Source organism: Rana temporaria, chromosome 2 (genome assembly GCF_905171775.1).
Source record: "Rana temporaria chromosome 2, aRanTem1.1, whole genome shotgun sequence".
In the NCBI taxonomy this organism is placed as follows: domain Eukaryota; kingdom Metazoa; phylum Chordata; class Amphibia; order Anura; family Ranidae; genus Rana; species Rana temporaria.
The window spans coordinates 120,230,036-120,255,193 of NC_053490.1; the positions used below are offsets into that span (position 1 = coordinate 120,230,036).

At 44.0% G+C, this 25,158-nt stretch overlaps 1 protein-coding gene across 1 annotated transcript in view; it reads left to right on the forward strand.

Annotated features, from left to right (window-relative positions):
* CDK4 (cyclin dependent kinase 4) overlaps positions 1–25,158 on the forward strand; it is a 74,531-nt gene that overhangs the window by 16,399 nt on the left and 32,974 nt on the right. The window contains exon 3 of the mRNA XM_040340867.1: positions 15,772–15,907. Within this exon, the coding sequence (XP_040196801.1) occupies positions 15,772–15,907 (136 nt within the window). The remainder of the gene's footprint in view (positions 1–15,771; positions 15,908–25,158) is intronic.

Genomic DNA, 25,158 nt, shown 5'->3' on the forward strand with positions numbered 1-25,158 from the left:
TCTTTGCTGCCCTCAACGTGTGGCCTGGTATGGCTCTTCAGGGGGGGGTGCTCGCTTGTCTGACCACCCTCCCCCCCCCCCCCCCCCTCTCGGTTTCTGAGCATCTAGATCTCCCCACAGTTCCACTTTCTGGACGAGGCAAACTCTTAGCTACAAGCATCATACTACTTTTCATTAAAACGGCGAAGATCCATGTTAAATGGGTTGTAAAGAGAATTTTTTTTTTTTTAAATAACAAACATGTTGTACTTGCCTCCACTGTGCAGCTCATTTTGCACAGAGTGGCCCCGATCTACATCTTCTGGGGTCCCTCTGCGGCTGTCTCTGGTCTTGCCCGCAAGAACTTTCCACCTTCATGCAAGCTCGCGTGGTGGTAAGTCCTTGCGGGCACGCTCCCGTGATACAGCCCCGTGGCTATAGCTGTTCACTGTATTACTCAGGCCCGGCATTAAGGTGAAAAAACATGTACCTTTTTAGTGTCCCTTTTTTTAAAGCAGTGTTCACATTGGTACGACAGAACTGTTGAATGACTGTCATCCTAATTTGCCCTGCAACATCGGTCCTTCTTCCATCCGATTTATCCTTTGACCAATCAAAACAATCCTAGTGTGTCAGAACAGTTAAGAAGGCTCTCATAGGGAGTCATTGGTTTGTACACGTCGTACAACATGTGCTCCCGAAGTGCAGTTGCTGTAGATCTGAGGGGAAGATCTGAAATGAGGGGAAGCTCTGCTGATTTCTATCATGTACAAGCAAAGAATGCTGTTTTATTTTATTTTTTTTTCCTTGCATGTCCCCCTCACATCTACAGCGACTGCACTTCCAAGTGCCCTTGTAGTGCACAATGGATTTGCTTTAGCAAATAACCGACATGGACTTTTAGAGGCAGGGAAAAAAAACACTGCCAGTGTGTCCAGGAGCAGCAGAGTTTGGGCATATAAAATGCTTGACGCTTGTAAATGTGTCTTAATGCGCCTAAACGCTTGTTAACACTAGGTGCTTTTAGCGCTTGAGCGTTTTATTTATTTTAATGGAAAGAATAAATTATTTATTTTGGCCAGTGAAATTAAATTACGCCCAATTAACATGCTTGATGCCTGTAAACGCACCTAATGTGTACATTTTTATCTGACAGTTGGAGTCTGTCTAATGTCAAGAATGAACCAAAATCTCATTAAATACATGGGATCATTTTACTGGCGTACATGGCATTGAAATTGCGCTGAAGGGAAGATAAACTTTGAATGTATAGAAATGTGATCTGATCCTTACTGATGTATTGTATTCGCCTTAAGATACCATTCCCTTCCCCCTAAACTTTGACTAATCGCACAAATCTCCTATAGCCCACGACATCTTTTTTCTCATTCTCTAGAGGGGTCACTATTTCTGATTTGGCAAGGGTTAAATGCGAATTTAGGTTAGGGGTGCAGGTATATGGTGCATGTCTTGCCCTACTACCTGACCCAGAAGACTTACAACATGGCTATATAGTGCCATGGCCATGCAATAAAACCAATGTGGCTGTATGACCTACCCTGACCCCAGTCCTGGTTGTGCTTTTTGTGAATGAAGGGCAATGACGGAATTGCTGTTGTGCTTTTGCCATAGATTTGAAGGTCAGGCCTTCTCACAGCTGCATGGCAACCTGCCTGTAGAAAAAGGATATGTCCGCTGCTCAGCATACTTGTCATATTTGTTCTCAGCTGTGCTCATGCACAATTGCAAGTTACTTTTAGTTGGCGTTTTTTTTTTTTTTTACTATTTGCCAAAATGTTTTTGCACCTAACAGATATCGCATGTTTTACATGACTTTCAGGTTGTACCTGGCCGGGGTGTGACACCAGGATTGCCTGTCACAGAATAGCCGTCATAATGGAATTTACGGAGTTCTGATAATTCCATTTTGTTTGCTCGTCTCCCAGTCACATACTTTAGGCCATATACCAACGTTATCAGGAAATTGAGAACTGGCCTTACTGGTCACCTGTATGCTTTATTATGGTGAGTGTTTTAACTAGATGATTGGACAGACCACTGCTGTACCCTCAGGATTGACATGTTCCTCTCGCATACAGTATTTCTCTGGCCTAAGATTAGAATATTGCTCAAAGGAGAAGTAACCGGCTAACGCCATCCTTTCCTGAGGCGTACACACCCAATGACTGACCTCAAGCCAAACCCTGTGCCTACTCCCACTATGGTATACCCAAATGAAAGCTGCTCTTCTACAATAGGAGTAGATCTGTTCAGACTGAGGGCCAGATTCTCAAAAGATACGACGGCGTATCTCTGAGTCTGGCCGGTCGTATCTATGCGCCTGATTCTTAGAATCAGTTACGCATAGATTTCCCTTAGATCCGACTGTTTGCTAGGGGCGTGTACGCTGATTTACGCTTAGAAATATGTAAATCAGCTAGATACGCAAATTCACGAACGTACGCCCGGCCGACGCAGTGCAGATACGCCGTTTACGTTGGGCTTTTCCCGGTGTAAAGCTTCCCCTGCTATATGGTGGCGTAAGTGCGGCGTACCAATGTTAAGTATGGCCGTCGTTCCCACGTCGAATTTTTAATTTTTTACGTCGTTTGCGTTACTCGTCCGTGAATGGGGCTGGATGTTATTAACGTTCACGTCATAACCAATGCGTCCTTGCGGCGTATTAGGAGCAATGCACACTGGGAGATTTCCACGGCCGGCGCATGCGCCGTTCGTGAAAAACGTCAATCACGTCGGGTCACAAGTTATTAACATAAAACACGCCCCCTGTTCCAAATTTGAATTGGGCGGGCTTACGCCGCCGCAACTTATGGAGCAAGTGCTTTGAGAATACAGCACTTGCCCTTCTAAGTTGTGGAGGCGTAGCGTCAATCGGATACGTTACGCCCGCGCAAAGATACGCGGATCTACGTGAATCTGGCCCTGAGTATTTAAACTGCTGTACCTACACCAGTGAGGGGTAAGGAGACTTTGTCAAATATTTATTGCCACAGTGAGCATTCTGTGCTGTACAGTCACTCAGTTAGTTCGTGGCCAAAGATGGTGCCATAAAAATCCAAATCGAGAAATTGCTAGCACTCAAACACTATATATTTGAAATGGAGGTGTTCATGTGGGAAGATCAGTACGGCCGCTTTGTCTCTTAAGCCTAGCATTGTGTTTTGACAGGCTGCAAGTATGGCACACCTGTCATTCCCTGGGCACAGGAGAGGTATACACTATATAAAAATCGGCCAAATTCATTTTCGAAAAATGAACGTTCGGGCAACACATTAACCTTTCAATTTATTGTTTTGTTTGGCAGAAAATTTCCAAACTTGTCCTTTGTTTTTTTTGGGTCAAAAATGTTGTGCCCATTAACTGAAAAACAAACTGTCTAAATGACGAAATTTCGGATGATTTTTCGTATAGTGTATGGCCAGCATTGGCCTTACTTGCTGCTCTGTTGGTGGTCCCTAAGAATGGGTGGAAATTCCTGCAGCCAAGACTTGGACAGCAACAGAGTAGGAAATAGACGCTGACTCAATGTATGACCTATTTGGATTGCTGCATGTGCCTCTGTGGTCCAGGGGCCACATGCAACCCTTTGGCACTTTTTGTGCATGTCTCGGAGACCCTGCAGACACTAATCCGCGTTATTCTATTGCACAGTAATTTCTAGCAGTCTCGTGTAATGTAAAATTCTCCTGCAGCATGTTCAGTGTCCAACGCCTCTAATTCAGTCTCTTGATCATCTCTTGCACCATGTCTGCACCCTCTCGACTGTATTCTGTGTGTCTGTTGTCCCTGACACTAACTATTCACTGCATTTTGTTTGGCTTTTGGGGATGTTGGGGGCAGCACTTGTGCCCCCCCCCCCATATCAATACAGTTGACCCCCACTGCTCTATTATATAAAAAGAGAAGTAAAGGAAAAATTTATTTTATTTCAGTTTTATACTTGCCTAGGTGGATGCTGCATCTGTCCCCCGGCGCCTCTGCACTGAGAACCGAGCGATCGAACTAGAGGTCGACCGATATGGGTTTTTCTCTGGCCGATACCGATGCCGATATTTCAGAATCGGGGCGGCCGATGGCCGATATTTTAGGCCGATTTTTGCGGCCGATATTTTAGGCCGATTTTTTTTTTTTTTTTTCTTTCCCATTATTTTAGAAAACCTAGGTTGGGGAGGAGGTTATTGTTTAGGGTGGAAAGGTGGAGTGCAGCCTATCAGTGTCCATCAGTGCCCACCAATGCAGCTCACCAGTGTAGCCTATCAGTGTCCATCAGTGCCCACCAATGCAGCTCACCAGTGTAGCCTATCAGTGTCCATCAGTGCCACCAGTTCAGCCTGTCAGTGCAACCTCATCAGTGCCTACCAGTTCAGCCCATTAGTGTCCATCAGTACCACCTCATTAGTGCCCACCAGTGCAGCCCATCAGTGCCACCTCATAATTATTAAAAAAGAAAAAAAATACAATCTTAGTCATTTTAAGGAGGGGGGTACAGAGAGGTGGTTGTGGAGGAGGGAGGTACAGAGAGGTGGTTGTGGCGGAGGGAGGTACAGAGAGGTGGTTGTGGCGGAGGGAGGTACAGAGGTGGCTGTAAAGCTACCTCTCTGTACCCCCTCCTCTACAGCCACCTCTCTGTACCCGCCTCCTCCACAGCCACCTCTCTCTGTACCCGCCTCCTCCACAGCCATGTGTTGTGGAGAGGGATGGGTGGGGATGCATTGTGCCCCTTAACTTAAAATAAGGGTCACGCTGATGGGCACATTTTATGTTAAGGGGCACTCTGATGGGCACAACAAAACGTGCTCCTTAACATAAAATTTGCCCATCAGAGTGCCCCTTAACATGCAATATGCCCATCAGCGAACACATTAAAAATATACCCATCAGCGTGCCCCTTAACATAAAAGTTTTGTTGTGCCCATCAGAGTGCCCCTTGACATAAAATTTGCCCATCACAGTGTCCCTTAATAACATAAAATGTGCCCATGAGCACATTTATTGTTATTAAGGGACACTCTGATGGGCAAATTTTATGTCAAGGGGCACTCTGATGGGTATATTTTTAATGTGTATGCTGATGGGCATATTTTATGTTAAGGGGCAATCTGATGGGCACAACAAAATGTGTCCATCAGTGTGCCTCTTAAAACAATATGCTCATCAGTGCGCACATTAAAAATATACCCATCAGAGTGCCCCTTAACATAAAAAAGTGCCCATCAGCGTGACCTTGCCCAGCAGTGTTAGTGTTGACAAAAAATAAATGCCCATAGTGATCTACATCAATGAACGAATATGCCACATACCTAGCTCGAATGCAGGGGATGCTGCAAAATAAGAAGCCGGGAAGGAGTAGCAGGGGGCGGGGCGCGCACTGGGCGTCACGCCTCTACTCGCAACGGAGAGCCAGTAGAAGACCCGGGAACCAGGAGCAGCAGGGGGTGGGGCACGCAAGGGTGACGTGAGAGACAGGCGTGCCCCCCTACTCGCAATGTGAGCACGGAGTGGACCGCGAGCTGCGGGGGAAGGACCGTGACGTCACGCCCCTACTCGCCGCCGTACGTAGACTTCCAGGACCTGCGGTGAGTAGCAGAGGCCAATGCGGATGGAGGATTCATGGCGGGGGCGGGGGCACTGGTGACTGGTCAGTACATGACTGGAAGGCAAGGGACCTCAAGGCCTGGATATTGTAGCGGCGAATCGGCCGATTTTTTCACGATAATCGGCTGATGCCGATTTCACAAAAACGGCCAAATATCGGCCGATATATCGGCCGACCGATATATCGGTCGACCTCTAGATCGAACACCACCAATGGCTTGGTTCTCACAGTTCCCTGAGCAGGGAGCTGTAGACTGTTAGTCAAAGTTTTTCGCTTTGCTTCCTCCTCATTCATTAGAGTGCTGAGCTGTGGGGAGCGGCTGGCCAAGATGGTGGGCAGGTCCAGACTCCCATTGTCGGGATGACGCAGGGCCTTGGCTGAAATCCGTGATGTCAGCAGAGACCGGACTTCGGCCCGCTCTCTGCTGAAAACCGGTCACAGGAGTGCAAAACGAATTGCACGCCTGTGATCTATAGAAGTACCACCAAACGAGCTTTGGCTATACTTCTCCTTTAAACGTCTGTACAAATCTTTAATGCAAGGATTGCATTAAAGGGGTTGTAAAGGAAAGAATTTTTATATATTTTTTTCATAATAAGCATTCTTTACCTGCAGACATTCCTCTTTTCACTTCCTCATTGTTCGTTTTTGCTCAGAAGTTGCTCTATTTCTTCTCTGTTCTGTTCACTTCCTGCTTGTCTAATTTTTACTGACCACCATGATGGGAGGGTTTACTACGGTGGTCAGTAACATGCTCACCCCCTACTGGGAACTACATCTGTGTGGCAGGACGCTCTCTACGTGCTAGACTTCAAGGAGGTGTGAATTACTGGGCATGCCGCAATTCATACTGGGAAATATAGTTCTACATGAACGAACAATGCAAACCAGGAAGTGAATGAGAGAACAGAAACTAGAATGCCGGAGGTGATATAGATGAAGGAATTTAAAGTGGAGTTCCACCCATTTTTTTATGTTTGTCTGTGCTGGATGCCCTAATCTCATAGTGTTCAGAATGGACCATTTTTATTTATTTTGTTGCTTGTAAATACCTTTATTTTGTAGTCCTTCATTACTTCCTCCTCCTTATTAGCCTAGGCTATTAAGTCACAAGGCTAATCGCAAGGGTTTCTGGGATAGGCATCATGTATCCCAGTAGTCCTTGCAAATAGCCTATTTGCATAGAGAAGGGGCGGCAACTTCCGCTGACACTCCCGTTGCTATGGAAACCTGATTGAAACCTATTACATCGCTTGTGCGAGATCTGCAAGGCTGAAATCCAGGAAGTCATACAGTCTGGCTTCATGATGCCCACACTTAAGATGGCCACGGTCTATTTCTAGATTATAAACTAACTAAATGCTCTAACAACCTAACAAAACGGACCTCAATTTACAGACTAACTTTACTAGACTACATTAAGCTTGTGTATTACAGGGGTATTTATATTTAAAAAGTGAAATTGTGGGTGGAACTCCCCTTTAATAGGTATTTACTCGTTTTTTAACAGAATCGTTACACTATTCTCTGTCTACCTTGCAGACATTAATTTTAGGCAAATTCTTTTTTTCCTTTAGTGACCCTTTAAGATTTAAAAATGTTTAGACTTTAGAACCACTTTATTCTTTTCAGAGATTTGCTTTTATACTGTAGAATGAAATGTAAATTGGTGGCACACCGACCGTCGTGAAAAGTGACCTGGCAGCCAAGTCATGGGTGGATTTTTCTAGGGCTGTGCTGAAACAAACGGCATATTTTGTGAGTAGGATTGGAAGATGTGCTGCTCTTACCCCATCATGGGATGCTGTGCACGGCTTCTCTCTAATTCACTTGAGATTCAAATGGTAATGACTGGATTCACTACAGTGTGTAAATGCAGTCTGTTACTAACCATAACTCTAAGGACACGATTGGCACCCAAGCATGAAAGCGGCCTCTTCTGAATGCAATGACTCGACCTTTCTGGAAAGGGAGAATAGAATTGGGAAACTGCCAGCGTTTGCAAGCCACAGTAAATTATAGGCTTTGTTCTACTCTTTGTCTTGCAATCCTCATTAAGGGACACTGGCTGGTTATAGCAGTAAAATGCTACCGTATGTGACGTGAAAGGTCAAAATAGGTCCTTTCCTGTAAGTATTAGTAGTCTTCTTCTTTCAAGACTTTGACCATAGGCATAGTGTCACTGAAGTATATACTTGAGAAAAGTTTAAAACTTGGAGCTTGCACCTTTTTAGAAAAGAGACGTCGGTGTTCAACTCCCATATATTGTCCACATGGGTTTGTTTTAAACGGCATTTTCAGTATGTTCTGGGAAGACTAGTATATACAGGGACAGGCATTTTCAGTATGTTCTGGGAAGACTAGTATATACAGGGACAGGCATTGTCACAGGTTCGTCTTCAGAATTGTTGAAGACGAATCAGCTAGTAGGGTTTACATTGCAGGACATTCAGAATGAGCTCCATGAATGTCAGTTGAGAAATTGGAGTCATTTAGCAGGCTGGTTTATCTACCAAGCAAGCTGACCTGCATGTTGGGTTAAGGTTTATCTTTAAATTTGTTCAAATAAAAAACGTCTGTACTACAAGTAGACTGTCTTCCTTTATATTTTTAAGAAGGGGGGGGGGGGGAGCAGCTGAGTTCCAGGCATATGGGGACATACCGTTAGAGAAAACCATTTCAATTTATGTATCCCATCAAAGTTTGTATTTCTCTCCACTGTGCTTTAAAGGATAAGCTCACGTTTGGAGCATGCTACGTTGCGCCTGTTTTTAGGGTGAAACTTTCCAGCATCTACACGCACACACGATGGTAGGCAGGGGTCCTTCTCCCTGCATCCGCTGTCACATTTTGAAAACGGCGAGGCAATATGGCCCCCCCCCCCCCCCCAAGGATGCCATGTCATTCATTCAGTTTAAATGAATGAATAAATGAATGTATGAATGAATAGACTACATGTACCATCAGCCATTGCAGCTGACAGCTTAAGCGCTCTTGGTTCATTGATTGTCATGCTCTCAAGTAACTACCTGCCTTTATCTCAGGTACTGGCAGATCACTATCTTGAAAACCTGCAGGAGCCTGGCATGGAACCCATGCTCTGCTGATTGCATGTGTAATGCTCTGTAAGCTCCTTTAAAAAAAAAAAAAAAAAAAAAAAAACGGACGAAAAATGGATATAAATGGACGACGGTCCGTTTTTTTTGTGTTTTTTTTTTTGCATCAAAAAATGACTCCGGGACTGAGGTGGTTAAGGACTCTTGCTGGCAGATGTAACAAAGTTTGAAAAACTGACAAACTTCATCTGTCTTTTTCTTGGCTGTATTGGCCCCTCTGACCCTGGTTTCCATTACAGTACTACAGCCCAAAGGTAAAGATTACTATAGAGCACCTATGTAGAGAATATGAAGACCACTGCTACAAAGTCACTAGCACTCTAAGGATGCGTATCCACGATTTATTGTGAATGTATAATGTCACAAAGGTGAACTCGCTAACGTTTCAGGGCCTTGAATGATCCCATTCTTCAGGGCGATTCGGTGAATGCTGGCGATTTCCTACTTTGCAACTAGGGGTGCACCGAAATTTCGGCTGCTAAAAATTATTGTCCGAAACTATTTATTTTATTTCGGCCAAAAGAAAAAAAAAAAAACAGCCAATACCAAAAGGGGATGGGGTCTGCCCCATGTGTCGCCCATTGTGGGAATGTCACCCTAGCGCTCCCGGTCCTTCCTCCCGCGATCTCCGTGGTGTCACAGAGCTGAATTGCCCGGGACATTTAATCAGTGTGACTTAATCACAGGAGGCGGGACATTGTTACTACGGCCCGGGCAATTCAAATCCAGCTCTGTGACACACAGAGATCGCCGCTCTGATACGGGCACTGGTAAGCTGCATATGATGGGCACCGGTGAGGCTGCATTGATTTCTCGTATCATGTCTGCAGTCTGACAGTCTCCTGTTTCATATCTGCTAGAGGTGCACCAAATAGAAGTTTTGCTAATACTATTAGCAATGCGTTTAAGTGCGAGATTGCAGACATGATGCAAGAGAAGGTTAGAGACTGCAGACTGCATTTTCTTGACCTTTCTTGCACTAAAGGTGCCAACAATAAATTCATATTAATTTAAATTGATATTACAAAGTTGAATATAATACAATTGTATATAAAAATATTTAATATTTTTTTAAAACTGTCATTTTTTGGTATTGGTTTTCGGCCTAGTGCATCCTTCATTTTCGGTCTTGGCACCAAAATATTCATTCGGTGCACCCCTATTTGCAACTTTGGTTATGCATAGTGCCATCTCTTGTGGTCATTGCAAGTAACCCCCGAATGCTAAAGGTTCAAGCAACTCCCAGAAAATGAAGCCCTACTTGGGCCTTTAGTGTAGAGACTACTGCCCTCCAGGCCATATGGTGTGCTGCAGGGTTACTGACAATTTAATGTTTTCCTTGCTTTTAAAGCCTTTTATATTTCAAGCATTGCCTTGAGATGAGATTATTGGTGCTTTTTCTTTTTAATTTATTTTGTTTAGCGGATTTGTGTCCAGTGACATTTACAAGCCTGGTTTCATTCTAGCCCTGATGCCATCATAGTGTGGCCTTTTTATTCTGTTGCCCATCAGTGCATGCATATTGTGAACAGTCTCCCACAGAATGTTTTGCTAGAGACCAGAAACATTTCCAGACCCCTAGAATGCATACGCTTTTATTTTCCACAGGTGAATGGTTCAGTACAAAACCTTCACTGCATTGAAACCATCAATATAATATTACTAGGCTTGCCATATAAAGGAATATTTGGAGAGGTAGTTGGTATAGTAAGAGTTAATGGGGAAAGTGCTGAAATGGGCCTTAGTGTTATTATTTGACAGTCTATTATCTTCTGCCATTTGTAGATACTGAGCTGGGACTGGTGACCTACTGTATATATCGTATCTCTTGTATTTGCAAAGCCTCATCTGTCATAGATTCCTAAGAATATTATGCTCAGAGGATTTATCTCTGAAAACAGCCTGCGGTTTCCCTTTATCTAAAGCAAGGAGAAGACGCTGACAATAATCGAACAATAGTGTCTAGTGGCCAGTGCTTAAAATGGAGTAGTGCTTGTAAAAAAAAATGCATCCATTACGTGTCCAAACAGACCTGTTCTAAGGCTGGCTATAGATGGGTCACTTTTTATTGTTTTGATCAGCCAGTGGGCTAATAAAATAAAAATAATATTATTAGTTTGACTTCTGATGGGCTCGAAATGCTATAGCTTGAAATTCGGCCAATCCCTGCTGAACTGGCCAAATTTTGATCCATCTATGGGCTGCTTAAAGGGGTTGTAAAAGGTGCATCAAGGTGAAAAAACATCCGACAGTACCGGCCCCCAGAGCCCCCGTTTTTACTTACCTGACCCCTTGAAAGTATTGCGCTCGTCCCCGTCATCCTCTTCGGTTCCCAGCCTGGCCGTTGATTGGCTACACTGGATGGATTGAAAGCAGCCCAGCCATTGGCTGGTGCTGCTGTCAATCGCATCCAATGACGCGGCACGCCAGTGGCGGGGCTGAGTGATACAGTCGGCCACTATGCCCACCGCTGCATCACGGGAGCGTGTCCGCAAGAGCTTTCCCCCAAGGTGGAAAGCTTTAACGGGGGGGGGGGGCGGGCGCGAGATAGCTGCCGAGGGACCCCAGACGTGGATCGGGGCCACTGTGTGCAAAACGAGCCGCACAGTGGAGGTAAGTATAACATGTTTGTTGTTTAAAAAAAATAAAATAAAAATTTAAACTTTAGTGTTCCTTTAAATCTGGCCATAGATGGTTCAAATTTCAACCCGTTTAGCAGGGATCGGGTGAGATTCGAACCATCTATGGCTGATTTTATGCAAGTTTGTCCATCCACCAACTTGGGTCCAACCAGCATGCTGGATTTTTACATGCCATAGCCCCTAGCTATAAAAGCAGTGTTCTCCCTGCGGGGACGGCTCCCTACTCTAACCCCTTCATGTCAGGAGAACAGAATAGCTTTGTTATAGGGTTTTTCCCCATAAACATCATCTGTGTTGATAGGAGAATTGAGCGAATATTTTTATTTTTATTTTTTTCCTGCAACCTGTGGAAATCACAACATTTATGGCCTGCCTAAAGCCAGCCGTAGACTATGCAAATCTTGGCCGGTTTAGCAAGGCGCAGCTGAGATTTGAACCATGTGTAGGCAGGCAGATAGTACCGAAATTATTTAATCGATCAACAAGATGAGACAGAGTTGCTGGAGTCGGGCTGCACATGCTCAGTTTGGTGTGAATTGCCAGAGGTTGTTTTTCTTGGGAGAGTGCATGTGATCAGCAAAAGGCCAGTCGCCCCCGTCCAGACAGAAGATAAGGGGTCCTGCAGCCTGATAGGACAGCCAGTGCAATATTGAAACTCCTCCTACAAGCTTTAACCAGGCACTGATAGAAGTCACACGGCTTCTATATACTGCTAATGAGAAAAGGTATTTAGCAGTTTATATTTACTAAAATATTTGCATTTCTCTGTTCTGTGCAAGACCAGATATAATGAATACAGGGTGCTGGGTTTAGTAACACTAGTTCAGATTTGCTTCCACCACCACCTTGTATGTGCAAAATGTGGTTATGCCTGACCTTTAGTATATGTACAGACAAAAAGCCCCGTAAAACACATGAATTCTGATGAGTGGTGTCTGGGAGAGGAGTTCTTGCTGCAGGAACTGTGCAGTAAAAGCTGATAATTTCCTTAGTGTGTGTTGGCAGCTTCAGGCATTCCCATCCCTCTTGTCCAATTTTATTTGCTCTTGAATTAAAAAAAAAAAAACAGGCCCTGTGCATCGACAATCTCCAGCCGCACTGTGCCAGAAGCCAAGGGGAATGCTAACAAGAACAACCACAAATATGTAGAGATTTCTTACTTGCATATAATAAAAGTGAAATTCTTGACATTGTATTCATATTTTATTCTGTGCATCTAAATTTAGCCGCCTTGTTCAGTCATTCCTATCAGCCAGCAATGTCGGTCACTAACAGGATATCCGCTCCAGGCAAGAAAAATGTTATCCCCCTGGATTAGCGCTTTATCGATGATGTATTCCAGTTTGAGTGTTTAAAAAAAAAAAAAAGACCTGATTATTTTGAAAAGCCAGGTTAATTGTAAGTGTAAAAAGCCTTAGGCTGCATTCACACCTAAGCGACAGCCGCGTTCGCGTGTAGCGGCAGATTTGCCGCGATTACAAATGTTTCATTTTTTTTTTTTTTTTCTCCTAAAGTATTCCCATTGCTGTCTATGGGAAAACGCGCCTGTCGCGTGAAAAAAGGGTCCGGGACTTTTTTTCAGGCGACAGGCGTTGCGCGTCTATGAGATGTGAACCATCTCCATAGACGGCAATGGGAATTCTCCCCTCTAGCGACAGAAGCGCCCCACGTCGGGCGTTTTTGTCGCTTAGGTGTGAATGGGGTCTTATGACATGTGGCAGTAGGTAGAAAATGCATATACGGTATACATTTTAGATGGTGGCAATGCAGCAACTACTTCCAATGTTCAGGAAATTTCAGATGTTTAGTGATGTTGAAAATTCCTGACATATGGAAATGTATGGTATCCTTAAATAGATGATTTATTTTTCTTTGCACGTTATATTTTCGTTAAGTCATTTGCGTTTTTTTTTATTATTATTATTATTATTATTATTATTAATAATAATAATAATAATAATAATAATAATATTATTATTATTATACAGTAAAACCTTGGTTTGAGGGCGTTTTGCAAGAGCAAAATGTTTTAATAAATTTTGCCTTGATATACAAGCAATGTCTTGATATAAGAGTAGCGTCATGTCACAACAGAGTATAAAAGGAGAGGTGCCTCTAAGTGTAGCAATATGGTTACATTTAATGAAGGTGCAACTTATTGCTACACTTGGAGGTGCCTCGCTTCTCTTTTTATACCCTGTAAAAAAAAATGCTTTAATATACAAGTGCTTTGGATTACAAGCATGTTTCTGTAACGAATTATGCTTGCAAACCAAGGTTTTACTGTATCTGGAACTTATATCAGTCTGTAGCCTAACATTTAAGTGTTCCTCGCTGCCTCGAGATCCTGTTACTTGATGTCTCCCTCTGGTGTCCATAGCTGGGAAAAATGTGTGCATAGCCCCATTTGGTTTCAATGAACCCTAGTGTAGAAATCCAGAAATAAGGCACTCTCAGGATTTCACATGACGTTAAAGCGGTTGTAAACCCGTATATAATTTTTTTTTTTTTTTTTTTACACCTGCAAGGAAATAGCCATAATGAGCTAGTATGCACCGCATATTAGCTCATTATGAAATACTTACCTCGGAACGAGGTAGGGAACTTACCTGGTCCACGCCGAGCGTGTCTTCCAGGTATCACCGCTCCAGCGCTGTGATTGGCTGGAGCGGCGATGACGTTACATGCGCGCGGGAGATTTCCTTTCCTGCATGGGTCGGCGGGGCCGGCCATTCAGCCGAGGATCCCCCCTGCGCATGCACCGATGCAATCAGCGGCGCATTGCGAGGGGAATATCTCCTAAACCGTACAGGTTTAGGAGATATTCTTTATACCTACAGGTAAGCCTTATTATAGGCTTACCTGTAGGCAAAAGTAAAAAAAGTGGGTTTACAACCACTTTAAGGCCTGTTTCACACAGGTTTCAGCTTGTATAAGAGCAGTGTGAACAACAGGCTTTTAGAAGGCATTTTCAGAGCTTTCAGCAAGCTTTATTGAAGCTTTTAAAGTACCGTTCAGTTCTGGTTTGTAAGCATTAAACACTGATACTAATGGGAGTGCTGATTGCCACTTTAAGCTGCTAGCAGGTTTCTGCACTAGCTGAGGCTTGTTGGAAGTTTTATGAAGCCTGCTATCCGCTTGTTTAAAGTGACAATTGGTACGCCCATTTCCAACCGTCAGCTTTTCACGGTTTAGTGAATGCTCCTTGAGGCTTGCTGAAGGTTCATAATGACTTGTTCGCACTATTTATTTATTTTTCTTCATTTTGGATAGAGCAAAAAAGCATTATAACCTGTCCTGATTTTATTATTATTATTATTATTATTATTATTATTATTATTATTATTATTTTTTTGCCATCTGTGCCCCATTTGAGAGATTTGCCTTCACTTCCTGTCCCAAAGCCAAGCGGGAAGTAAAGGGGAATCCCTTGGGTACCCCCAGGTCACCAGAACTACTGTCCCCCATTGGAATATTTTAACAGGACAAATGGAGAGAGTACATTTTTAACGGAGGCACAGACGGCAATAAAAACTGGCAGGTGTTGTAATCCATCTCCCCTCTATCCAAAATGAAAACTATTTGGGGTGGGGTGGGTGACGATGCTTTTTTTTTTTTTTTTTTTTTTGATGCGGCAAATCACCAATTTTATTAAACAAAGTTCTATGTGTAGTTGCTCTAGCCACTCAAAATCAGTTTGACAGTTTCTATTCGTGCTCAATGGCATGCACCAAAATTGGCGAAGAGCAGTGGGGAGCAGCACTGCAGGAGGAGAGGAAAGGTGGATTTTTATGGATAAACAATGCGCCACTATCGTGCAGCAAATCAAAGTGCTGTAAAACGCTTTTATTGACACAGAATTCGAAATCGTACATTTAGGCTCTGTTTTTACACTTAGGCATTTGGAATCGCTGCAATTCCAAATCACGACAAAACTTCCTAATGGCACCCCAATCGTGGCTTGTTTTTGCGGCATTCAACATTTGCCGCAATTGGGGTGCTATTAAGTAATGGTATCGCAAACTCTTACCGCCATGATTTGGAAACGTGGGCAGAATCGCTGAGATTTTGAACGCCTAGGTGTAAATGAAGCCTTAGAAATTAGCATTTTTCTCCTTGCGCCAATTCCGAGAGGGTGAGGCATCCTGCAGCCTCATGGGATAAGTCAGAGTGGAATGAAAACTCCTCCCAACAAGCTTTAACCAGACACTGATAAAAAGTAAAGACTGCTATATACTGCTGATGAGAAAAGGTATTTAGAAGTTTAGATTTACTAAACTGTGTACTGTGGGAGACCACATTCTGGTTTGATGGGTTAAGATTGTTGGTAATGAGTGCACTGAAAAGATCACTTGTATAGAAAACACATACATTGTAATCCGTTGTTATAATTGTAATCTTTCTCTCATGTCCACAGGCTTATGGATGTTTGTGCCTCCGCCCGGACAGACCGTGAGACTAAGGTGACCCTAGTGTTTGAGCATGTTGATCAGGACCTGAAAACCTACTTGAATAAGGTCCCTCCACCTGGTTTACCTTTGGAGACTGTTAAGGTATCTGTTTTAAGAGTCTTATTTTATTATTTTTTGCTTCATGGAGATGTTCTAAAAAAGGATTAAAACTTTACCATTGTTCACATTAATGCAGTCAGAATTATAGTACAGTAAAACCTTGGATTACAAGCATAATCTGTTCCAGGAGTATGCTTGTAATCCAAAGCACTCTCATATCAAAGCGAGTTTCCACATAGAAGTCAATGGAAACTAAAATAATTAGTTCCACATTGACTTCTATGGCATGCAATACCGCATGTGGCCAGAGGTGGTGGGGGCGCCGGAGAGACTCAAATACTCCGACAGCTCGGCTGCACTCTGGAACGGAGTATTTCCAAGTGTTTCCGAGCGGCTCAGTGTCCCCAGCACCCCCGCACCTCTGGCCAAATGCGATACTGCGTTTGTGTGTGAGGCTTGGATCCTGTTAGTTTTTTGCGAGACAATGCTCACAAACTAAGTCGGGATTTAAAAAAATAAATAAAAATTGCTCGTATTGTGAAACGTTTGTTAACCGCATTGCTCGCAATCCGAGGTTCCACTGTAATAGTTTATTGAGAACTTCATGGGTTAACGAGGAGAGATTCAAACTCTGAGGTGTTCGGCGGGGGTCTTTCAGTTGAATAGACGTGCACCATTTAAAAATGTATAAAAACATGACTGAGAATTAATATTGTAGTATTTTTCTGAAATGAGTTGTCTTCATAAAGGATAACTACCAAGTACTTTTTCTAGCTTCTCTCACAACAAAGTCGGTGTAAGGTGGAAAGAATTGTGTTTAAATTAGAACTCCAGGCAAAGCTCAAAGGCCACTTTCACACCGGAATGTTTTACAAGCGCTTTTGCACTAAAAGTAGCGCCTTAAAAAACACCTGTAAATGTCCTTCTGCAGCCCCAGTGTGAAAACTTCAGTGCTTTCACACTCGGGTGGTGCGCTTGCAAGACAGGAAGAAAAAGTCCTGCAAGCAGCATCTTTTGTAGCAGTGCGGGAGCGCTGTATTTAGCTCTCCCAAACCACCCTTTTGCGGGCACTTTTAACCCTTTTTCGGTCGCTAGTGGGGGTAAACGCGTCCCGCTAGCGGCCAAAAGCGCAGCTAAAACTAGGGTTAAGCGCCGCTAAAATTGGCAGCGCTTTACCTCATTGTGAAAGTGCCCTAATTTTTTTGTGTGGTGTGTTTTTTTATTTTGTGTGTGTGTGTGTGTGTGTGTGTGTGTGTGTGTGTGTGTATGGTAATGCAGGTCAGCACCACACAAAATGTTCACTTCCTCTTAGGAATAATTGAAGCACTTGGAGCTACAAATTTCTATGCGGTTTTATAATTCCGTTTTAAACTGGAACAGAATAGATGTCACTTTTGAGATTTTCAATTCCGTTCAGTTTTTTTTGTTATGGAAATTAAGCTTAACCACTTAAGTCCGGACCATTTTTGCTGGTCAAAGACCAGGCCACTTTTTGCGATTTTTGCCACTGTGTCGCTTTAACTGACAACTGGTTGTGCGACGTGGCTCTTAAACACAATTGACGTCTCCCCCCCCCCCCCCCCCCCCCCCCCACACAAATAGAGATTTCTTTTGGTGGTATTTGATGACCTGCGGTTTTTATTTTTTGCGCTATAAACAAAGAGCGCCAGTTTTTAAACCCCCCCCCCCTGTTCTGCCTTTGCCGACCGCAATCGCAGGTCACCCGGGAACGGAGTTCCCAGGACCCGCAAGGCGAGGCACGTGGCAAATTTTAAGGGACATACAGGCACGCCAATGTGCCTGCCCGTGCTATTCTGCCGACGTACATTGGCATGTGGCAGTCGGCAAGTGGTTAATGGATACCCATGTCAGCGGGAAGCGAATGTAAACGAGTGCACATCTGTTCACATCTTTTAGTTCCAGTCTGTCATGTTTTAGGTCTTATCAGACACTTTTGACACATTTTTGTGACCATTTACATTTATGCAGCGAACTGTGCTATAAAAATGCACTGATTGCTGTATAAATGTGACTGGCAGAGAATGGGTTAAAACTAGGGGGTGATCAAGGGGTTAAATGTGTTCCTTAGAGAGTGATTCTAACTGTAGGGGACTCACCGATTGGTGTGCCTATGTACAAGGAACACACTATTGGTCTCCTCTCCTCTGACAGGACGTGGATCTGTGTGTTTACACGCACAGATCCACGGTCCTGCTCCGTTACCGGGCACGCGCATCGGGTCCTCAGTGACGCGGCACACACCCCCTAGTGGCCCCGCCCAGCCATCATTTGATGGGCAGCAAGTGGTTAAAGGAGTATTGTCCAAAAAATAATAATTTGGGTTAAACTCGCATGTATTTTGACCACTACTATTCCTTTTATACTGGCTTTGGAATTTACACATGCAGCAAATTCGAAATTGGATGAAAGGTTTAGCACTGGGGAAACACTTTTTGATAAGTAGTGCATTTTATATACCACTGTATAGATCAGACCAAAATGAAGGACAAATGAGGAGGAAAGAGGGACTTTACCAAATCTGGGACAGTCTCTTGAAAGCAGGGACAGCTAGAAGTTATGGTGTACATTACCAGGGCTGTGGAGTCGGAGTCGGGGGAAATTTTGGGTACCTGGAGTCGGAGTCGGCAAACAATGCACCGACTCCGACTCCTACTAAATTTAGATTGGAATTAAAAAAAAAAAAAAGCAAGTTTAAATGTCCCAATTCACAAAAAGTTATAATTAATGACTTCTCTACTGTAAGAATAAAGACCAATGCATGCAGTGCCTCACGTAACCGCAAATGAACACGTTAAGTGACCGTGAAGAAGCATGCTTTTCATGTGCTTCACTATATGGCACGCAACGCACAATTAGGAGCTGCAATACTTATACTTTCCATAGTGTTGTGTTCTGCTTTTACAGGGAACGCAGCGTCCATGTGTAACCTAGCCTCTCACTGATAAGGGATTAAAATAATATGTTTTTTGCAGGACTAGAGAGTGAGACACTTGTATAAGTGAAGGGAATGGAGGGCCAATAGTTCAAGACTGAAGCTGTAAACCAGCCCTCAAAATTTCCACTTGCCTACTAGCATTTGGCGAGTGGATTTAAGCTGGGGGCGAGTGATGACAGGGCTACATGACCAATCTCCCTCCAATCTGTGCCTACACTTAGAGTCCCGATGAGATTGGCGGCCGAAGAGGAAAGGTGCATGCTCGGGAAAAGTAGTCTGGTGAGCCAGGCAGAGCAGTACACAGGTGCTCTCCTTACAATTCTCATTAAGCCATGGGACCTAACATTATGACCTCTCTGAGCCTGCCCCCCTCCCCCGGGCCCCGACCAATGTAGCTCGAGAGCAGAAAGTAATGAGTGAGGTGGAGGATTGCCAAAATTACCACTCCGGTGCAGCGCTCACTGAAAGTTAATTGCCCTGACATGAGAGCGGCAGCCTTCTAGTTTGTGCAGTTTTCTTCTCCTTGTGCTCTATGTAAGTGTCCAACAGTTTAGCCTGAGCACTGTGAGCAGACTGGTCTCAATGTGTGCTGTGCGCTGTCAGTGTGCGCTGTGCTATGGTGTCAATGGCTGTGCAGTTGTGTGGATCTCAGCGCTGGATTGTACTCCCTCCCGCTGTGCTGCAGCTCCTCTCCTCTCTGCCAGCCTGAATAAAAGGGGGAAGTGTGGACATGCAAGCGTGGAGCCGCACACACAGGCTCCTGATGATGAGATGAATGGGAGAGAGAGAGAGAGAGGATGGATGGGAGTTGCAGAGGAGACAGCATGAGAATGGGGAAGAGACCCAGTTCTAGTGCCCTGTCCCTCTGGTCTGCCCCCAGTGCCCTGTCCCTCTGGTCTGCCCCCAGTGCCCTGTCCCTCTGGTCTGCCCCCAGTGCCCTGTCCCATTTTGTTAAAGTTGTTGTTGGTAATATTTAATTTTGTAACTTTTTTCTGCATAAAACATTGTCATTCCATGAGATAATCTACGAGGGCGTGTTTACAGGTGCAATTAGGCGCAGGGCAGTGTATGAATTAGGTGGGGCAACTGGTGGCGAGTAACTCTTGAGGCCTGGCTAGTAGCTCAGGACTTGAAATTTTGAGCCCTGCTGTAAACCATTGGAAAAACTGCTGTCATTTAGCTAAGGCTATAAAAACTTGTAAACTCCGATTGTTAGCTTAAACTTTAAACATGACTATGGGATTCTCCTAGGAAAATCATGTTTTAGAATAAAAAACGTTGTTTTCATTGTGTTTGTCTTTTGCTTAAACTGTGCAATACAGTAGACTGTTGGCTTCCCAGCCTGTAGTCCTGTGGTAGGTTGCGTTTCTTTCCCTCAAGGAATGTATAAAATACATTCGCATATTAATACAGAGGAGTCGGAAGTACATAAAACTGAGGAGTCGGAACATTTATCTACCGACTCCACAGCCCTGTACATTACAAATGTGTTTAGTGCTTCAGAATCCCGAAACGAGTAAAGCCCCATTCAGATGGTGGGGGGCATATAACTGGGATAGGGAGAACCCTGGCCAATGAGGCCTTTTAATTATTAGCGCCGTGAAGAGCAGAGACCTACTCCGTCTATCTTCGGGGAGCGTGACGTGCCATAGCCGGCCGTCAATCATCTTCCCTCTGGATAGGAACGCCCATTCCCCGCGGGGAGTCGGAATCTTCTCTATAGGATTACACAGTGAGTATGGGGCAAAAAAAATAAAGGCATACTGTAGCCCGCGCTACTATGCTTAATTTAATGCTAGAATGTTGTTATTGAGGGTGAACCACCGCTTTAAAAGAAAAGAACCATTCTTTTTCAAAAATCATTCTAGTAGCTGATGTAGAAAGGAAATCTAGAATAAGGAATTTGGCAGCATTTTCAATGACTCTTTGTATGTGTGTATATATGAAGGCCTTGTGTGTATGTAGAATGCTACTGTGTGTGTGTGTGTGTGTGTGTGTGTGTGTGTGTGTGTGTGTGTGTATATTGATGTATACATTCTTCCTTGTATTGGGTGTCCCTAGATCTGCTTTGCTTTTATTTAAATGACGATGGAACTTTCGATAGATTTGTTGACCTGGAAGTTGCCGACTGTGTTGGTTAAACATATATCTGTCTCTTTCCCCTTGATTGAATTTTCATTAGAACAATGAGTGTGACTCATTAGCGGATGAATCGGAGCAGCTGCACATCAGCTGAATGGTGTTTACTCAGCAGCTGAATTAATATTCCCAAATATTTATTACATTTGGGTCTTTGAAGATGTAGGGATGGGGTAATTGGAACGTTCTATAAATTATAGCATAGCTATGATAATCATGTTTATCACAGTTTTGCAGCATTTGATTTACACCGTTGTGGTGGTAAAAAAAAAATCTTTGCGGTGACAGCAAGAACCTATAAAAAGCTCTGATGTGCATTGAGAGCAATGGATATTTTGTTCCATGCTGGGCCTCATTTGTGAGCGTGGCCATAGAGGATGATAATGAGCGCCTCTGGCTGCCGGAGGTACTTGGAAAAATTCCCTGGGAGGTGACGACTACAAAAATCTTCTCGCAAACTGCCACGATCATTCCTCTGCTAGGCGGAAATATTAAAGTTGATTGGTTGCTATGGCCAAAACATATTTATTTGCTCTAGTTTTTATAATAAGCCATTTTTTTTGGCTTGTTGCAGTAAAACGAGAAAAAAAAAGTTTATTTGCTGTATAAATCCAGATGTAATTGTTCCTATGCAGTGAAGGAAATGTAAGTGAATCCCTATTCTGCACTGCAAATCAGAGACCCATTTCAAACCTCTTTGGAATGCATGCACATTTCTCCATATTTTATTTCTTAAACTCCCCGCAAGTACAGAAAAATAATTGATCTGCCATAAATCTTTCTGTGCGCCTATCTTCCTGTTTCAAATGACAGCCCGTTGGGGAGAATTGGCAAAGAAGCCTGCACCACTCTTCTAAGCAAAGGAAATTTGGCAAATCTTGCTCCGGTTTAACAAAAGGGGCACAGGTCCCTTTGTTCTTTAAAGTGGGCTTTTTGCCCAGGACTACATATCCCATGAGGCATTGCTCTTCAAGTGGGCTTTTTGCCCAGGACTACATGTCCCATGAGGCATTGCTCTTCACACATTCACAACCTCTCGGGCACTTACTGACATAGATGGTGTACTGAGCTGTATGTGCTCTGCACTGTATTTCCGGATATGTAAACAAGTAATGCATTCTGTATGCAGGCAAACAAATCGGTTGACCGATTAATCGATTAGCTGTTTCGGCCCTACAGTGCATCAGAATCATCCACCGCACCCCGGTAAAAAGCTGGCTGCCATAGGAGCAACAAATGCGCACTTAGTATAGATCCACCATCTGTTGTGGGGAAGGCTGTTGAGCAACTTGCATCATCCAGATGTAGATGTAGTAAATAAAACTTACCTGGAGCCAGATGAAGTTTCCATAGTGTAGTATATATTCGGCTTGTATGTTAAAAGCAAAAAAAAAAAAATTAATCGTAAAAACCATGACAATGGGTGCCACTGCTGACCTGGTATCTGACAGTGGCCTGACATCAGCACTAATGTCTCCTTCCAGACGTGTTTCGTCCAATAGGACAATATTAAGGGGTCCAATCTAGCTGTCTCCCGCTGAGCTATTGTGTTCTAACATTGGATAGTTAGTATAGCAAGCTTCTCATGCTGGATTGGTAAAAAAAAACATGGCTTTAGTCAAGACACTAAAACTAAATTAACATTTTTGCTGCCAAAATGAACATTGATATGCACTCCTCATGTGTGGACTATGCCTGCCCTTTCTTCCCCCTCTTACTTTCATAAGTTGTACTATAGCTTCTATGAATGAATTAAAAACAATCCCATAAATGGAGGTGGATCTTTCATTCATTCATTCATGGCATTGTTGGCACTGTTCATGAGTTTTATATGATGGGCCCCTCAGCTCTGTGGTATTGGACAATTACAGTGGGGAATAGCATGGAGGAGATTGCAGAATGGAAGAGACACATTGGCCCAGATTCACAAAGCATTTGCGCCGACGTATAACAAGTTACGCCGACGTAAGTGCAAATGTGCGCCGTCGTATCTGTGCGCCAGACCCACAAACTAATATGTGCCTAAAAACGGGCTACACCCCGCCGACGTAGCTTGCACACCCCGGCATAGGGTGGGCGCACATTTAGGCTGGACGCATGGGGCTGCTTCTATTGATTAGCCATGCAAATGAGGGAAATAATGCGATTCACGAACATGCGTGTGCCTGGCACATGCTACGCGAGATGCGCGTAAGTTGTACGTCCGGCATAAAGTTATTCCCCATAAAGGAGGTGCAACCCAGCAACAGACATGCACAGGTCTACACTAGGGAACACAAGCTGGCGTATTGGGCGTACGTTATGTTCACGGCGTACGCAGTGATCCGGCGTAGCTTAGGCAGTTTTGCCGGCGTGGTTGTGAGCATGCGCATGGGGGTGCTGTGCTTGCGTCCACGTCACGGCGCATGCGCAGTTCGTGATACGTACCTGTCTGGCACTCGGCCCATCATTTGCATGAGGTCATGCCTCATTTGCATGGGTTCACGCTCACTTCCACCTACGCCGACGTGCGCCTTTGAAACCCACGCCACGCTGGCGCAGCGTTGGGAGCACTGGCTTGCTGAATGCCATGCTTGCTGAATGCCATGCTTGCCTCGCTGCGCTGGCATAGAGTACAGTGTTTGCCCTACGGCGGCGTAATGTGGGCCATTGTGTGCACTGTAAGGAATTTCCCTTGTGCTGATTTTTTTTAAACCTTTTTTTTACTAAACTTGAGCTTTAAATGGCCATTGGGTACTGGTTTTTATTTTTAGCTAGAATAGGGAAGGGTTTGAAATTCTGTGATGTTTTTGAACGATGTTCCCTTCTTGTTTGACAGTCGTCATCCTGATTGGAACTGAAGGCAGAGCTCTCTAATTTGGACCAAGCGGTAAAGACACTTCTTGGTTGGGTTGGTCAGGGTTTACTGCTTCCTGTGTCTCTGCTGTGGAGATGGTGGTAACTGGGGAAGGAAGTGAAGATATTTCTTCCCAAAAAGGACAGACAGAGAAAAATGTCTGATAGAGAGGTTTTAACCATTCCTCTTCTATCTAAAGCAAGAAAAAGAGGAACAAACAGTAGTTTTGTGGTCTTTGCTGGAAGTCAGATGCCGTGTGTGGGTTTTTTTGTTTTTTTAGTATCCCTTCTATTGGTTTTTAGTTTGCACAATGTTGGCACAAGAGTCCTATTCAGACCTGGATATTGGCCTCTGTTTGGCTGTGTACTGTACATGGCAGATGTGATGTTCCATAGGGTTTAATAAAATCTTCAGGCGGCATCAGGAACTTTTACTACTTGGGCTGAAGGAGCTCTGCTGGGTTGTAAATACTGAAGACGGGGAGAAAAATGTCAACTAAACAATATAAGTGAAAAGAAAAACTTTAATCTTCTGTTGCACCTTGCCACTGAGAGTGCAATGTAGAAGGGGGGAAACTTTTTTGTAATTTTTTTTTTTTTTAAGTGACAGAATCCACACTTCATTAAACTAAAGGCTGCATTTACACCTGAGTATTGTTTTTCAGACGGAAAGTTGTGCGATTTTGCCGCGATTTTCTACAGGTCAAAGGGTCACCAATGTAAAAAGCAGACAGACGCCTGTAATCTAAAACTTTTGAGAGAAGCATTTTACGAGCTGAAAAACGCTCAGGTGTGAATGCAACCTTCTGCATTGCAGTAAGTTTCTCGAGTAAAAATGCAGCATTTTTATGGAACGCACACAACCGAACATGTAGAGAACAATTGTCTCCTATGTGCCCTTGCATTGATCAATGCAGGTAATGCGGTTAAATGCACCAACTGGGTTTGAACAAGAAAATAATATTTAAACTATGTGCTGACTGTGGCAGCGTTCGTATTCGCCGCTTCTCCTGCCTCCTTTTAGATAAGTTTGGCACAAAAAGTATAAACTTAAAGGGGTTGTAAAGGTAAATGTAAATGTTTTTTCACCTTAATGCATCCTATGGATCCTCTTCGGTTCCTAGCCTGGCTGTTGATTTGCTAGGCTGGACGGATTGATAGCAGCGCAGCCATTGGCTGGCGCTGCTGTCAATCACATCCGATGGCGCACCGGGGGCGGGGCCGAGTGATACAGTCGGCGGCTATGCCCGCCGCTGTAGCACGGGAGTGCGCCCGCAAAAGCTTTCCACCATGCGAGCTCGCATAAAGGTGGAAAGCTTTTGCAAGGAGGAGCCGAGACAGCCGCTGAGGGACCCCAGAAGAC